Raw genomic sequence first — 15,658 nt, 5'->3', positions numbered from 1 at the left:
GACCTTAACCACTTCATGTCCGGACACTTTCACCCCCTTCCAGTCCGGACACTTTCCCCCCCTTCCAGTCCAGACACTTTCACCCCCTTCCAGTCCGGACACTTTCACCCCCTTCCAGTCTGGACACTTTCCCCCCCTTCCAGTCCGGACACTTTCCCCCCCTTCCAGTCCGGACACTTTCCCCCCCTTCCAGTCCGGACACTTTCACCCCCTTCCAGTCCGGACACTTTCACCCCCTTCCAGTCTGGACACTTTCCCTCCTTCCAGTCCGGACACTTTTACCCCCTTTCAGTCCGGACACTTTCACCCCCTTCCAGTCCGGACACTTTCACCCCCTTCCAGTCCGGACACTTTCACCCCCTTCCAGTCCGGACACTTTCACCCCCTTCCAGTCCGGACACTTTCCCCCCCTTCCAGTCTGGACACTTTCCCCCCCTTCCAGTCTGGACACTTTCCCCCCCTTCCAGTCCGGACACTTTCACCCCCTTCCAGTCTGGACACTTTCACCCCCTTCCAGTCCGGACACTTTCACCCCCTTCCAGTCCGGACACTTTCCACCCCTTCCTGTTCAGGCCAATTTTCAGCTTTCAGTGCTATCACACTTTGCACGGTCATGCAACTCTGTACCCATATGAATGTTTTAGCATTTTTTTGAGGCAGATAAAATTTTTTTTTTGGTGGTATTTATTCACCACTGGGATTTTTATTTTTTTTGCTATGTAAATGAAAAAGTCCAAAAATTTTGAAAAGTGTTTTTCTTATATTTCATCATAAGTCTTGGCCAAAATTTATTCCGTTATCTTTTTAGTAATAAAAAAAATAACCCAAATTAGTTTATAACCAAAAATTATAATTTTTAAACATTTTCTTTTTACATTTTTATTTTATTTTTTTATATTATTTATTTATTTTTATTTTTATTTTTACATACTGTCACCCTAGCAGTAGAGTGTCAGCATGAAGATTTTTTTACACTGATTGCTTTTACACCCATAAAGGCTGTAAAATCAATCATGGCTCCTTCTCTCTGGCTGCATTCTTGCAGCCATTGAGAACTACTGTGTGAGCTGTGATTGGTCACAGCTTGTCACATGGTACAAGGCTGTTGTGAATAGCCTTGTACCTTGTAACCTCTGTGATCATTCACAGATTTCACACATAGTAAGCAATGATGTCAGGAAGTGACATCTTGCTTACTACTCTGCATGTGATTACTGATTGGCCAATCAGTGATCACATGATCGGGACCTCGCACAGACGTACCGTACGACGATCGGTGTTCCACTGTGGAGGAGGACACAGCGTGCACTGTATCGCGGTGATGCGCGCTCCCAGGGAGCGCGCACAAGCAGGGGGGGGGGAGGCCATTTATAAATGGCCACCTGCCCCTGAACTGCCACCATCCGGTCGTTTATATACATCGGCCGAACGGGAGGTGGTTAACTGAGGCAAGTAAGTCCTGCAGATGTTGTTCTGGGTTCTTTTTTTGACCTCCTGGATAAGTCGTCGTTGCGCTTGTGTAGTAATTTTGGTAGGCCAGCCACTCCTGGGAAGGTTCACCACTGTTCCAAGTTTAGGTAAGGTCCTGCAGGAGAGAACAGCTGAGCGGCCAGCCCGATATTCTGACATGGTGGCGGCAGAAATACCGGACCGGCCGCTTTACATTCGCTCCATAAGACGCACTGACATTTTCCCCCCTTTTTTGGGGGGAAAAAAGTGCGTCTTATGAAGCGAAAAATACGGTACACTTTTTTTTCATTTACTCAGTACAGAATAGAAAAACCTAGGGGTTGTTAAATACCAGCGGAAGAAATCTCTTTTTGTGTGAAAAAAAAAATGATAAAAATTTCATATGGATATAGTGTTGCATGACCGTGCAATTTTCATTCAAAGTGTGACAGCATTGAAAGCTGAAACTTGGCCTGGGCAGGATGGGGGTAAAAATGTCCGGTACTGAAGCGGTTAATCAGCTAAGCTAGATATGAAATGAGAGACTGTAAAAATTCAAACTTGGAAGCATGACTGTGCCATGCCACTTCTTTACCATAAGGAGGACCATCAGCCATGATAATCCGTCTACATATGAGATAGAATGTAAACAGTGGGGCCTATTTACTAAAACTGGAGAGTGCAAAATCTGGTGCAGCTCTACATAGAAACCAATCAGCTTTCAGGTTTTATTGCCAAAGCTTAATTGAACAAGCTGAAGTTAAAAGCTGATTGGCTCTCATTTACAGCTGCACCGGATTCTGAGTGCTCTAGTTTTAGTAAATCACCCCCACTTTGTAGGTGTTTACGTCATATATTGTCACTGAAGGCACATGTTGGAGAAGGAGGGCAATGTGGCCCTGGTGGGTCATAGCTCACAGTTCCCATATTATATAAAGTTGAATAGTCTGCCATTACATAATCAAACCCATAAGCCCTCAGCCATATTTTGGTCATGCCTAAATTTTACCACAATGCACAAAGGTGCTGTCATTTGAGTTTTAGTTGATACCCCAAGGAGTCCTACATCTTTTACAATCCTAGCATGCCTTTACCCTTTTTTTCCTCAGAGAATAGCTGCAGGTACACCCCCCTTCTGAATCACCCCTTGTCTCCGCCCCCTGCCCATCTCTGCACACCGCCTCTTGACCCACCTCCCAGCACTGCCCCTTTTAGAGACTACAGAACAGTATCCAGCAACAATAAACCACCCAGCAACAGTAGATCCCCCAACCAACAATAGACAACCCACAACAAAATACCATCCTGAGCAACAATAGATCCACCCCGCAACAACAGACCCCCTCCAGCAACAAAAGATCTTCCAGTAGCCTGCAACAATAAATCCCTCAGCAGCCAGCATCGATAAACCCTCCAGCACACCTTGCCATTACCAGTGGTGTATTTAGGTTTTTTGCTGCCCTAGGCAACACAAAAATTGGCGCCCCCCCCCTTCCCCCCGTAGAAAGAGTCTGACATTGACCAAGAGCACCTCTGCCCTCCACCCAAGCCTTCCATTGCCACTGCGTCCCATACACCAGCCACCATCCCCCATGGCGAGAGAGAGAAAGACACTCACTTTCACAGCTCCGGACCAGGGGTGGACTGACAACTCATGGGGCAATAGGGGATCATCGGGCTCCTGTGTCCTCAAACTCAAAAAAGCCTATGAAAAAGGTACCAGGGGCATCTCATGGGGCCCCCTACTGACCCCGGGCCATTGGGCAGTGCCCGAGTTTCCAAATGGTCAGTCCGCCCCTCCTCCGGACATCCCCAGGAACGAGAGTCGGGCTGTGCATACACCGTCATAAAACCCACAGCATCTCTCAGAACCCACCAGGTCCCCATGCTGCATGTCCCTTCTTCCATCCCTTCTACCAAGGTTCAGTGCTGCCCCCCCTGAAAAATGCCTTGTGGTAAATACGCCCCTGGCCATTACATATATGTAGTGCTGGAACTGTGTTCCTTCAAGTTCGCACTGAAAAAAATCCCTGCCATATCAGCAATGCAAGCCAATATAGGCTGTAGGACCATGGAGAACTACTTTCAGATGACCAACCCTTTGCTCTAAAATGAAGCCTACAAAAGCATGGTAGTAGTGGTTTAGGAGGCCTGGGGACATTAGTAACTATTTAAAATATCCTCTTTAATGCTTCTCTAACCTCAGCATTCCTAAGACTATATATGAGAGGATTTAACATAGGTATAATTATACTGTAGAACACAGAAGCAACACGGTCTTGCTGCAAGGCATAGCTGGTAGATGGACGAAAATACATAAAGAGGACAGTCCCATATAGGAGACTGACAACAATCATGTGAGAAGCACATGTGTTAAAAGCCTTGTATCTACCCTGGGTTGACCGGATCTTTAGAATGGCCAGGATAATGTTGATGTAGGAGACAAAGATCAGTATGATGCTGCCTGTGGTAACCAGGCCACCTAAAATAATCAGAACTGCGAAGTTCATTGATACATCAGAACAGGATAGCTTGAGGAGCGGTGGAATGTCGCAGAAGAAATGATCAATAATGTGAGTGTGGCAAAAGTTAAGACGGAAAACAGAAACTGTGTGCACAAGAGAATTCAAAAAACCTCCACAATAGGTAGCAACCAACATCCGGAGACACAAGATACTACTCATGTGGACCTGATACAGCAATGGAATACAGATGGCCACATAGCGATCGTAGGCCATGATTGCAAGAAGAAGACATTCAACTGTAGCAAAGGACCCAAAGATGTACATCTGTATGGCACAGCCAAGAAAAGAGATGGTCTTGGTTGCACTTAAAAAGTCCCACAACATTTTGGGGGTGACTGATGAAGAGTATGTGAGATCCACAAAGGAAAGATTGCTCAGAAACAAGTACATGGGCTTATGTAGATGTTTGTCCATTATATTCAGAGAGATAAGGCCAACATTACCTACTACAGTTGTAAAATATATATGAAGAAATATTACAAACAATGGAATGTTGAGTTGAGCATTGTCGGTGAGCCCCCTGAAGGTAAAATCCATCACAGAACTTTTATTCATTCCCAAAAATTCAAATGATCATCATCTGTTTAATAACCAAGAGAAATATTGTAAATAAATGTCAGTGACCCAGAACCTGAAGACACTAGCTTGTCAGTAAAGTCATAATAAATAAATAAAAATTCCAATATACTGTATATACTTCCATCTGTAGATGCTATAACTTTCACGTAAACCAATTATTTCACGTAAACTAATTATTTCCGATTTTTTGTGCTGAAAGCGGTACCATTTTTTTTCATGGAAATTTGTAGTTTTTTATTGTAGGCCTGTAATTTTTAGGAATAACTCACTGAAATCTGTCCGAACAAGAGTCTAGTAAACATTCTGAATATGATAAAACTTGAAACACAAAATCATAAATTATAATTTAGAAATAATCATAAAAAATAATAATATATTTAATTCAATAATATAATCAAACCAAAAACACTGAAATGTGAAATAGAGCGCCAAGTTCGCACATCGCTGAGCAAAGTCGCAGAATCGTTTTCAGTGTCTGATGAGGAATTTCCCCCACGAATCATTATCACTCAATTCTGCAAGTGGTTCTGATTTACTATCGCTGTTCTCTAGCCGGACTTTTCTAAGTTTCCAGGCAGAAAGAACAGTAAAAATGCAGGCAGGGCGCCGGACAAAGCACTCGGGACAAAATATATATGAAATGCATTGAAACAGCAATGTTTTACTATATAATAATCATTTTTTAAAAAATGACATTTTTTAAAAATTTCAAATTTGCCGCTGGTTCCAGCGCCCGTACGTCCTGACATCACAGGGACCGGAACACAGAAGCCGGATGCCGGCATCGGCCGTAGGAGATGGCCGGGGATGCTGCAGGGGACACATCGCGGGAGCGAAGGACAAGGTAAGTGCTGTAGGGACTCCCTGAGCAAGGCATGGTAAGCCCGAGTGTAGCTCGGGGTTACCGCTCTTGGTACTGAAATTTTACCCCGAGCTACACTCGGGAATACCGCCAAAGAGGTTAATATACACTTATTGGGATTTTTTTTTTAGCAAGATGTGTAGCAGAATCCATTTTTTGTCTAAATGTATGAAGAAGTTTTATTTTATTTTTTTATTGGATATATTTTATAGCAAAAAGGCAAAAATGTTGTTTTTTTCAAAATTTCAGTCTTTTTTTGTATAGCACAAAAAAAACAGAGGTGATCAAATACCACAGAAAGAAAGCTCTATTGTGGAAAATAAATTACATAGGTTTAATTTATGTACAGCGTTGCATAACCGCACAATTGTCAGTTAAGGTAACGCATCGTTTTGTCGCAAAAAATGGCCTGGTCAGGATGGGGGGTAAATCTTCCAGAGGGCAAGTGGTTAAAAAGGCAACGCCTACACTTTACTGAGCCAGAAGAATGAATGCTGCTGTTTACTTGGTTGCTGCTATACTAGTGGGAAAATAACCTGGGAGAACCTGGGAGAAAATCAGCGCTACATGGGTAGGAAACATATTAAACTAGAGACTATGGTGTCCGTTTATGACACACAGAATAGCTGAGATTCAAAGGATCGCAGCTATTCTCTGGTCATTCACAGTTTATGACACCCAGGAGAATATGTTCAGCCCTTCTCTGGAGATCTGTGTTCTCCCTCCAGATTCTCCAGCCCAGAGCTGGAGAATCGGAGGGACCGAAAACTAAGCAGAGATAATTTACCTCTGCTTAATAAACTGATCTTTTACTGTAATCTCGCGAGATTATAGTAAAATCAGCCGTTTTCCAGCGTTTCTAGACCGTTCTCCCTTCGTTTGGAGAACTGATCTACATATGCTTCATAAACGGCATTCACTGGAGAACTGTGTTCTCCGAGAATGCCGGAGAACTGAGCAGCGATCTATTACTGCTGGTTCAAAAACGGACACCTAAGTGGCAAAGAAATGAATTCTGTTGGCAGAATTTTAGCATTGATATTGGGAAAGGAATTGTTTAAACTGGAGAGTTAGATGTACTTTTTGAAAAAATGGAAATTTTTGAAAAAACTGCTTGTCCGGGGTCTAAATCGGTGTTCCAGTCAACTTGTCCCTCATGACAATCTACTTGTCCCTCATGACAATCTACTTGTCTCTCATGACAATCTACTTGTCTCTCATGACAATCTACTTGTCCCTCATGACAATCTACTTGTCCCTCATGACAATCTACTTGTCCCTCATGAAAATCTACTTGTCCCTCATGAAAATCTACTTGTCCCTCATGACAATCTACTTGTCTCTCATGAAAATCTACTTGTCCCTCATGAAAATCTACTTGTCCCTCATGACAATCTACTTGTCCCTCATGACAATCTACTTGTCTCTCATGACAATCTACTTGTCCCTCATGACAATCTACTTGTCCCTCATGACAATCTACTTGTCCCTCATGACAATCTACTTGTCCCTCATGACAATCTACTTGTCCCTCATGACAATCTACTTGTCTCTCATGACAATCTACTTGTCTCTCATGACAATCTACTTGTCCCTCATGACAATCTACTTGTCTCTCATGACAATCTACTTGTCCCTCATGACAATCTACTTGTCCCTCATGACAATCTACTTGTCCTGATTTAATTTTTTTTTTTTAACCAAAATCGTATTTAAATCTGCCTTAAGTAATGTCTGGGGCTATTAAAAACAAAAGGGTCTTTATGGCGACCGAAACGTTTATTATTTTTAACATTGTGCTGTTTATCTCCTCTTCCCCTCCTTGCCTGTCTCCAGCACCGAACCCGGGGACTAGCAGGGAGGAGAGAGACCTTGCAGTGTAATGAGCACCGATTGGGTGCTCATCAGGAAAGGGGAGTGTCAGGCTTATCCTTTATCCCTTTCGCTGCCAGAGCTGTTTTTGCGTTTTTTATACACGTTTAAAAAATCATTTAAGGCCTGAAGATTACACAAAACTCCAAAACATTATATTTTCTGAAATCAGAGACCCTAGAGAATAAAATGGCAGTAGTTCCAATGCTTTATGTCACACGATATTATCACAAAGGTCTAGCAAAGCAACTTTTCAGTAAAAAATGCACTTACCGTATTTTTCGCTCCATAAGACGCACCTGACCATAAGACACATCTAGGTTTTAGAGGCAGAAAACAGGGGAAAAAAAATTCTGAACTAATGGACTGCAGACATAGTACAGGAGATGACCAGAGACTGCGGATCTACTACAGGAGATGACCAGAGACTGCGGACATAGTACAGGAGATGATCAGAGACTGCGGACAGTACTGGGATGACCAGAGACTGCGGACAGTACAGGAGATGACCAGAGACTGCGGACAGTACAGGAGATGACCAGAGACTGCGGACACAGTACAGGAGATGACCAGAGACTGCGGACATAGTACAGGAGATGACCAGAGACTGCGGACACAGTACAGGAGATGACCAGAGACTGCGGACATAGTACAGGAGATGACCGGAGACTGCAGACATAGTACAGGAGATGACCAGAGACTGCAGACACAGTACAGGAGACTGCGGACACAGTACAGGAGATGACCAGAGACTGCGGACACAGTACAGGGGATGACCAGAGACTGCGGACACAGTACAGGAGATGACCAGAGACTGCGGACAGTACAGGAGATGACCAGAGACTGCGGACAGTACAGGAGATGACCAGAGACTGCGGACACAGTACAGGAGATGACCAGAGACTGCGGACACAGTACAGGAGATGACCAGAGACTGCGGACACAGTACAGGAGATGACCAGAGACTGCGGACACAGTACAGGAGATGACCAGAGACTGCGGACACGGTACAGGAGATGACCGGAGACTGCGGACAGTACAGGAGATGACTGCTGACCTTTGGGGAGGGGGGGGGAGCGGTTACCTGAATTTGACAGGTACCCGCTCTTACTTCCGCGGAGTTGTTCTTTGATCTTACCTGTTCCTCTATCCAGCGGCGCGCTGTCTTCCCGGCTTCTGTAGTGTGGGCGCTCGGCGGACAGCCGGATGCCCAGTGTGCATGAGCAAGAAGCCCTGCGCTTTGTGATTGGTCTGGCGGCTTCTGGGATCTGTCATGTGTCCCAGGTACCGCCTTACCATTCACAAAGAGCACCGCTTCTTGCGCATGCGCACTTGGCACCCAGCTGTCACGCACACTACAGAAGCCAGCGCGCCGCTGGATAGAGGAACAGGTAAGGTCCCACTGCAGAGCTGAGTGGCCGGCCTGGTATTCTGACACGGCGGCGGTGGAAATACCGGACCGGCTGCTTCATAAGATGCACTGACATTTTCCCCCCTTTTTTGGGGGGAAAAAAGTGCGTCTTATGAAGCGAAAAATACGGTAAGTTAATTTTAGGGCACAAAAAGCAATAAATTATCCAATTTTCTTTGTAAAATACGAAAGACAAGGTTGCATCGAGTAAATAGATATCCAACATGTCAAATCTTACATTTGCATGCGCCTGTGCAATGGCAACAAACTTTAGTACCCTATATTTTCTATAACTTACGCTTTTAAAGCCCCTTATAGGTCATCAGTTTAGCGTTACGAAGGAGGTCTGGTGCTATAATTATTGCTCTCATTCTGGCGAGCGCAATGATATGTAACGTGTATCACAATAGTTGTTTTCGGGCGTAGGCGCCCCATTTATATTTGTACGTGTGTACATATGTGGGGGTGGGTGCACGTGAAACTTCTAGAATCAATTACCTGTCTGTGAAAGCTAATATTTTGACTGGTTGGCACCAACCTTTGTTTTTAAGTTCCTCCAATGGTATCTTTATGGCACATATATGATTTTAATACCTTGTATGTCTTTGTATGGATAAATAACTTTTTCTGGAACCTTGGACTGTGTAATGGGTCATTCATATATACTTTGCAGTCATGGAAACCTTTCCCAGTGCTCTCCCAACTGAGTTGGATCAGGTATACTTTTTATCCAGTTATGCCATTATAACTTCGTTTTACTCAAAACAGTTCAAGAAAAGTCCAAGAACAGAACAGTACAGCTGTAGAGCCGGAATGCATAAGCAGTCTTGCACTGTAATGCTGCTGCTTTTTGTCAATAACAATTGAACAGGAACATAGTCGTACTCTGACATTTTTGAGTCCTGCTGGGAGGAGCAATCAGTGGCACTTTACAGGCTTCATGAGACAGAGAGTCCCATTTTCTTTATATTATTACATTATACTCAGGAATGATACCCCTAATTAAATCTAAAAGAAATAAAAAAAAAACCTGACAAACAATACACAGTTTCCAAAAAATGGCTTTAAAGCTGAATTCCAGAAATTCAGCCACTTTGTAATTAGCGAAGGCACACTGTGAGTTAAGCCCAAGGAGCTGCATGACACCTCATGCACTTATCTCTATTATTTATATCTCACAGGTTTATTGCTCTGCCAGGATTTACATTTGAGGTACTCAGGGCTGTGAGAGAGTAGAGAGGCATAGAGAGCTGCTATGCCTGCCCATCTCCTCTGCTGCCCATTCAGAAAAGCCTTTGTGTTTTGTCTATGTGTTCACATAATAGAAAGGCTTCTGTGAATGGGTAGGAGGAGAGGAGTGGCTAGCATAGCAGCTGCAGTGACTCTTCAGTTCAAGATGCATAGCTCAGAAGGATCAGCTTTGCTGTCTTCCAGGAGTACTATAAAGCTGTCCGGTATAAATAATAGGAGGTGCCATGCATCTCGCTGGACCTAACTCATAGTGCCCCTTCATTTTTTTTTACAAAGGAGCTGAATTCCTGGAAATTTAAAAAGACTACTTATTTTTCTCATTAAAACATCCCATATCGCTGGGCACTTGATATTCATGCTTTGCTCTTCTTCTCTATGTGGCTGCTTGTACTTCTGCGTTCAATGTGTATCAAGATAACATGCTGAAAAATAAAATATTTATCTGTTTCCAGGATCCCAAAACTTTGTTGTCCTGCGTTTTCCAAATGGTGAAATATCTTCTACCTTGCAACCTTGGCACCTTCTTGCATTGACCAACTCTGACTTTGAAGACAGAAGTATTCTATGCATGTCCTTAAACAAGGTTGCCCTTTTGGCACCAGCAGTGGCTTGGAGTGAGTACAAGTGACCCTTATCCACTAAAAAGTCCTATCAGATAGTCATAACTGCAGTATTGTGTCTTTCCTTCCAGGTTTTCACTCCCTCATGGGATTCTTTCAGATGAACAAGGGAAATGCTGTCTATATTATTCATCTTCTGTTTTGAAGGTCTCATAGTGGTCAGGACCGTTATCATGGTAGGTCAGTTTTCATGTATGGGATTTGTATGTTCTCCCAGTGTTTGTTAGGGTTTCTTTTGAGTTCCTAAGCTTCCTCTCACCATTCAAACCAATACTGTGTGGTTAATTTTAAGTAGACCTCAGCCCAGACACTAACATCTTATATAAGCTTTATGTAATTTCAAAGGTTGCTTTCAATCATTTAGTTCTGCAGCATTCATTAACCATTTCAATACCGGGGAATTTTACACCTTCCTGCCCAGGCTATTTTTCAGGTTTCAGCGCTCTCACACTTTGAATGACAATTGCGCGGTCATACAACATTGTACCCAAACTAAAATGTTATCATTTTCTTCACACAACTAGAGCTTTCTTTTTGTGGTATTTAATCACCGCTGGGGTTTTTATTTTTTGCTAAATTAACAAAAAAAAAGACTGAAAATTTTGAAAAAAAACACGTTTTTCTTTGTTTCTGTTATAAAAGTTTGTAAATAAATAGATGTTCTTCATAAATTTAGGCCGAGATGTATTCTGCTACATGTCTTTGGTGAAAATAACCCAAATTAGGATGTATTTTTTAGTTTGTAGGAAAGTTATAGAGTTCACAAACTATGGTATAGATCTGAATATTGATCAATCCTGAAGTACTGACAGCCAATCTAATTTCTTGAGGTCCAAGAATGTCAGAACAGTACAGATATCCCCCAAATGTCAGAACAGTACAGATATCCCCCAAATGTCAGAACAGTACAGATATCCCCCAAATGTCAGAACAGTACAGATATCCCCCAAATGTCAGGACAGTACAGATATCCCCCAAATGACCCCTTTTTGCAAAGTAGACAGTCCGACGTACTTCATAAGAGGAATGGCGAGTTTTTTGAAGTTGTATTTTTTTTTGTCATAATTTTTCGGAAAATTAAAAAAATTATTTTCACTATTTTTTTTTTACATACTGTCACCAGTGCAGTACAGCGTCATCATATAACTGGCATGGCGGTGAACAGGGACACTGACGGGTGACAGTATGAAAAAAAAAAAATATATATATATAAAAAATTTTTTTAAGATTTTTTTTTCATATTTTACTATGACCAAAGTAGTACAATGTTAGCATAGTAACATTGTACTACTTTGGGGAAGTGATCAGTATTTTTTTTTTTTTTCTTACACAATTTGCTTATAGCAAAGAATTACTTTGCTATAAGCAAGCATTTACCTGAATGACATCGATTCATTCAGGTTTTTTTTTTTTTTTTGTGCTTAGCTGTGATTTGGCCACAGCTAATCACATGACATGTGCATGTGACCTGCTGTGACCATTCACAGCTAGGCACTAGTATACAATGGATGGCATGAATGAAGCCATCCATTGTATACAACTGTCATGTGACCTGCTGTGATTGGTCACAGCAGGTCACATGGTACCAGCAAGGGGGGCCGGTACTCAGATCTGTCATCGGCCGTGTCCGAGGTACACGGCCGGTGACAGATCGCGCCGCTGCGCGGCTCTGCAACCGCGCATGTGCGGGAGCACGCCAAATGACGTGCACCCGGAAAGGTGAAGCATTTTTGCCGCCGCCAAACGGCTATAGGCCGGGCGGCTAATGGTTAAATGAATACAAAACAGTTCTCTCCTCTGTCAGTGTGAGGGACCGCCGAGCGGCACCACTAGCACTCCACCGGTCAGGCGTGCCCAGAGCGCGGAATCTAAGCCCCAGGGTACTTGTTCACCAGGGCCCCTGATGGTGGGGATGGACTTGTAGTACCCTGAGACCAGGTCGCCTCTACTGAGCACACCTGTCAGTGGTAGGGGTGTCCGCCAGGGGTTCCAACCAGGGAGAGCCAAATGTGAGGAGGTCGGGTGACCCTGATGGGATGGATGGATGGATGGCTGAGCAAGTGCGTAGTCAGACAGGCCGAGTCGGTAATGTAGAGGACGGTAAGGTACAAGGGAGCAGGCAGAGAATCGTCGGGTCACACGCCAGGTCAGCAACAGGAGGTCAGATCTACAGAGGGGCATCCAGGGAGAGAGGTCAGGCAAGCAAGGGTCTGGGCAGGAGAAATCAGCAAGGTCAAGAGCAATCCGGGTCAATAACTTACAGGATACAGGTTCACAGGATCAGGAATGCAGGTAAGACCAGAAGGCAACGAAATGACAGCTCAGGGACCTTTAAATATCCCGCCCTGCGCTGCCATTGGTGCCCAGCGGGCGGCCGCGGCTTCTACTGCGCATGCGCGAACTCAAACGCCGCGGCCGGCCCGGACCTAGTGCCCGTGTACTGGGAGGAGCAGTGCGCCTGCGCCGGGACCATCGAGGGACGGATCGCGGGGATCCCTGACAGTCAGCTCCTGCACACTGCTTTGCATGGTTCTGCATAGCAGAGCCATACAAAGCAATGTGCTTACAGTGAAGCACACAGACACCGCCCCAAAGTAAAACAGCACACTGTTAACCCTTTGATGGCCCCACATGTTAACTCCTTCCTGCCCAGTGCCATTAGTACAGTGTTAGAGCTTTTTATTAGTACTGATCACTGTATTGGTGTCACTGGGGATGTCAGTGACACCAAGTCAGTTCCCCCCCCCCAGTGTCAGAATGCACGCCACAGTCCCGCTATAAGTCGCTGATCGCCACCATTACTAGTAAAAATAAACTGAAAAATCCCAGCATATACTGCCATTTGTAAACGCTATAACTTTTATTTAAACCAATTAATTTACATGTATTGGGATTTTTTTTAGCAAAGACATGCAGCAGAATACAAAGAACCAGCAAACACAAATGCTCCTGCGCTTGGGGATGGACTCGATGCTACAACCACATAAGGAATGTCCTGGAACATGCACACCTTGCTGCCCTCAAATGGACCGGGGAAATCCAAATATACTGAATGAGGAAAGAAAAAACAGAGGGCACACAGGCCTAGTGCATTACCATAAAAAATGTTTAATAAAAAATAAAGTATGTGTTGTACTCACAAACGACAATATAGTCAAGGCACATCATAAAGAACAGCTGGGTCAACACCGCGCTGAGTAACAGTCCGCAATAGGGAGTATAGACATCCAAAAGCCTGACGCGCTTCGAGGACTTGGGGCTCTGAGGAAGAGGCAAGTCCTCGAAGCGCGTCAGCCTTTTGGATGTCTATACTCCCTATTGCGGACTGTTACTCAGCGCGGTGTTGACCCAGCTGTTCTTTATGATGTGCCTTGACTATATTGTTGTTTGTGAGTACAACACATACTTTATTTTTTATTAAACATTTTTTATGGTAATGCACTAGGCCTGTGCGCCCTCTGTTTTTTCTTTCCTCATGCAGCAGAATACATTTTGGCCTAAATTTATGACGAAATTTGATTTTTTTAAATATTTTTACTGGACATGTTTAACCGTTTCAATAACGTGCAATTTTACCCCTTCCTTTTCATTTTTCAGGTTTCAGCGCTCTCACACTTTGAATGACAATTGCGCGGTCATACAACACTGTACCCAAACTAAAATTTTATCATTTTCTTCACACAACTAGAGCTTTCTTTTGGTGGTATTTAATCACCGCTGGGGTTTTTATTTTTTGCTAAATTAACAAAAAAAGACCAAAAATTTTGAAAAAAAAAACACGTTTTTCTTTGTTTCTGTTATAAAAGTTTACAAATAAATAATTGTTCTTCATAAATTTAGGCCGAGATGTATTCTGCTACATGTCTTTGGTGAAAATAACCCAAATTAGGATGTATTATTTAGTTTGTAGGAAAGTTATAGAGTTCACAAACTATGATATAGATCTGAATATTGATCAATCCTGAAGTACTGACAGCCAATCTAATTTCTTGAGGTCCAAGAATGTCAGAACAGTACAGATATCCCCAAATGACCACTTTTTGCAGAGTAGACAGTCCGACGTACTTCATAACAGGCATGGCGAGTTTTTTGAAGTTGTATTTTTTTTGTCCAAATTTTTGGAAAATGAAAAAATTAAAGAAAATATTTTCACTATTTTTTTTTTTACATACTGTCACCAGTGCAGTACAGCGTCATCATATAACTGGCATGGCGGTGAACAGGGACACTGACTGGTGACAGTATGAAAAAAAAAAATATATATATTTTTTTTTTTTATTATTATATTTAATTTTTTATTACATTTTTTTTTATTTTTTTTAAGATTTTTTTTCATATTTTACTATGACCAAAGTAGTACAATGTTACCATAGTAACATTGTACTACTTTGGGGAAGTGATCAGTATTTTTTTTTTTACACAATTTGCTTATAGCAAAGAATTACTTTGCTACAAGCAAGCATTTACCTGAATGACATCGATTCATTCAGCTTTTTTTTTCTTTTTTTTTTTTTTTTTTTTTGTGCTTAGCTGTGATTTGGTCACAGCTAATCACATGACATGTGCATGTGATTAGCTGTGACCATTCACAGCTAGGCACTAGTATACAATGGATGGCATCATGAATGAAGCCATCCATTGTATACAACTGTCATGTGACCTGCTGTGATTGGTCACAGCAGGTCACATGGTACCAGCAACGGGAGCCGGTACTCGGATCTGTCATCGGCCGTGTCCGAGGTGCACGGCCGGTGACAGATCGCGCTGCTGCGCCGCTCTGCATTAGCGCAAACGGCGCATGTGCGGGAGCACGCCAAATGGCGTGCACCCGGAGTGCAGAGACACATTTGAAGCCGCCAAACGGCCATTGGCCGGGCGGCTAATGGTTAATAGCAAAAAGTCAAAAATATAGGTTTTTTTTTTTAGTATTGTCGGCCTTTTTTTTTATAGCGCAAAAAATTTAAACCACACAGGCAATCAAATACCACAGAAAGAAAGCTCTATTTGTGGGGGAAAAAATGACGTAAATTTCATTTAGGTGCAACGTTGCATGACCATGCAATTGTCAGCTAAAATAATGCAGCGCCGT

General features: G+C 43.1%; 1 protein-coding gene across 1 annotated transcript; it reads right to left on the bottom strand.

The window, feature by feature from the left end:
* Positions 1 to 3,620: 3,620 nt before the first annotated feature.
* LOC149447906 (olfactory receptor 5AP2-like) lies at positions 3,621 to 4,529 on the bottom strand. Its single transcript, XM_089651889.1, has one exon. It carries the CDS (start codon positions 4,527 to 4,529, stop codon positions 3,621 to 3,623), a length of 909 nt encoding a protein of 302 aa, XP_089508015.1.
* Between the last annotated feature and the right edge of the window lie 11,129 nt (positions 4,530 to 15,658).

The sequence above is a fragment of the Staurois parvus genome, unplaced genomic scaffold (genome assembly GCF_062004578.1).
Source record: "Staurois parvus isolate SC_StPar_1 unplaced genomic scaffold, SC_StPar_1.0 ptg000667l, whole genome shotgun sequence".
NCBI lineage: Eukaryota > Metazoa > Chordata > Amphibia > Anura > Ranidae > Staurois > Staurois parvus.
Note: the sequence above shows the minus strand (reverse complement) of the source record. Positions and strands in the feature narration are given on the sequence as shown.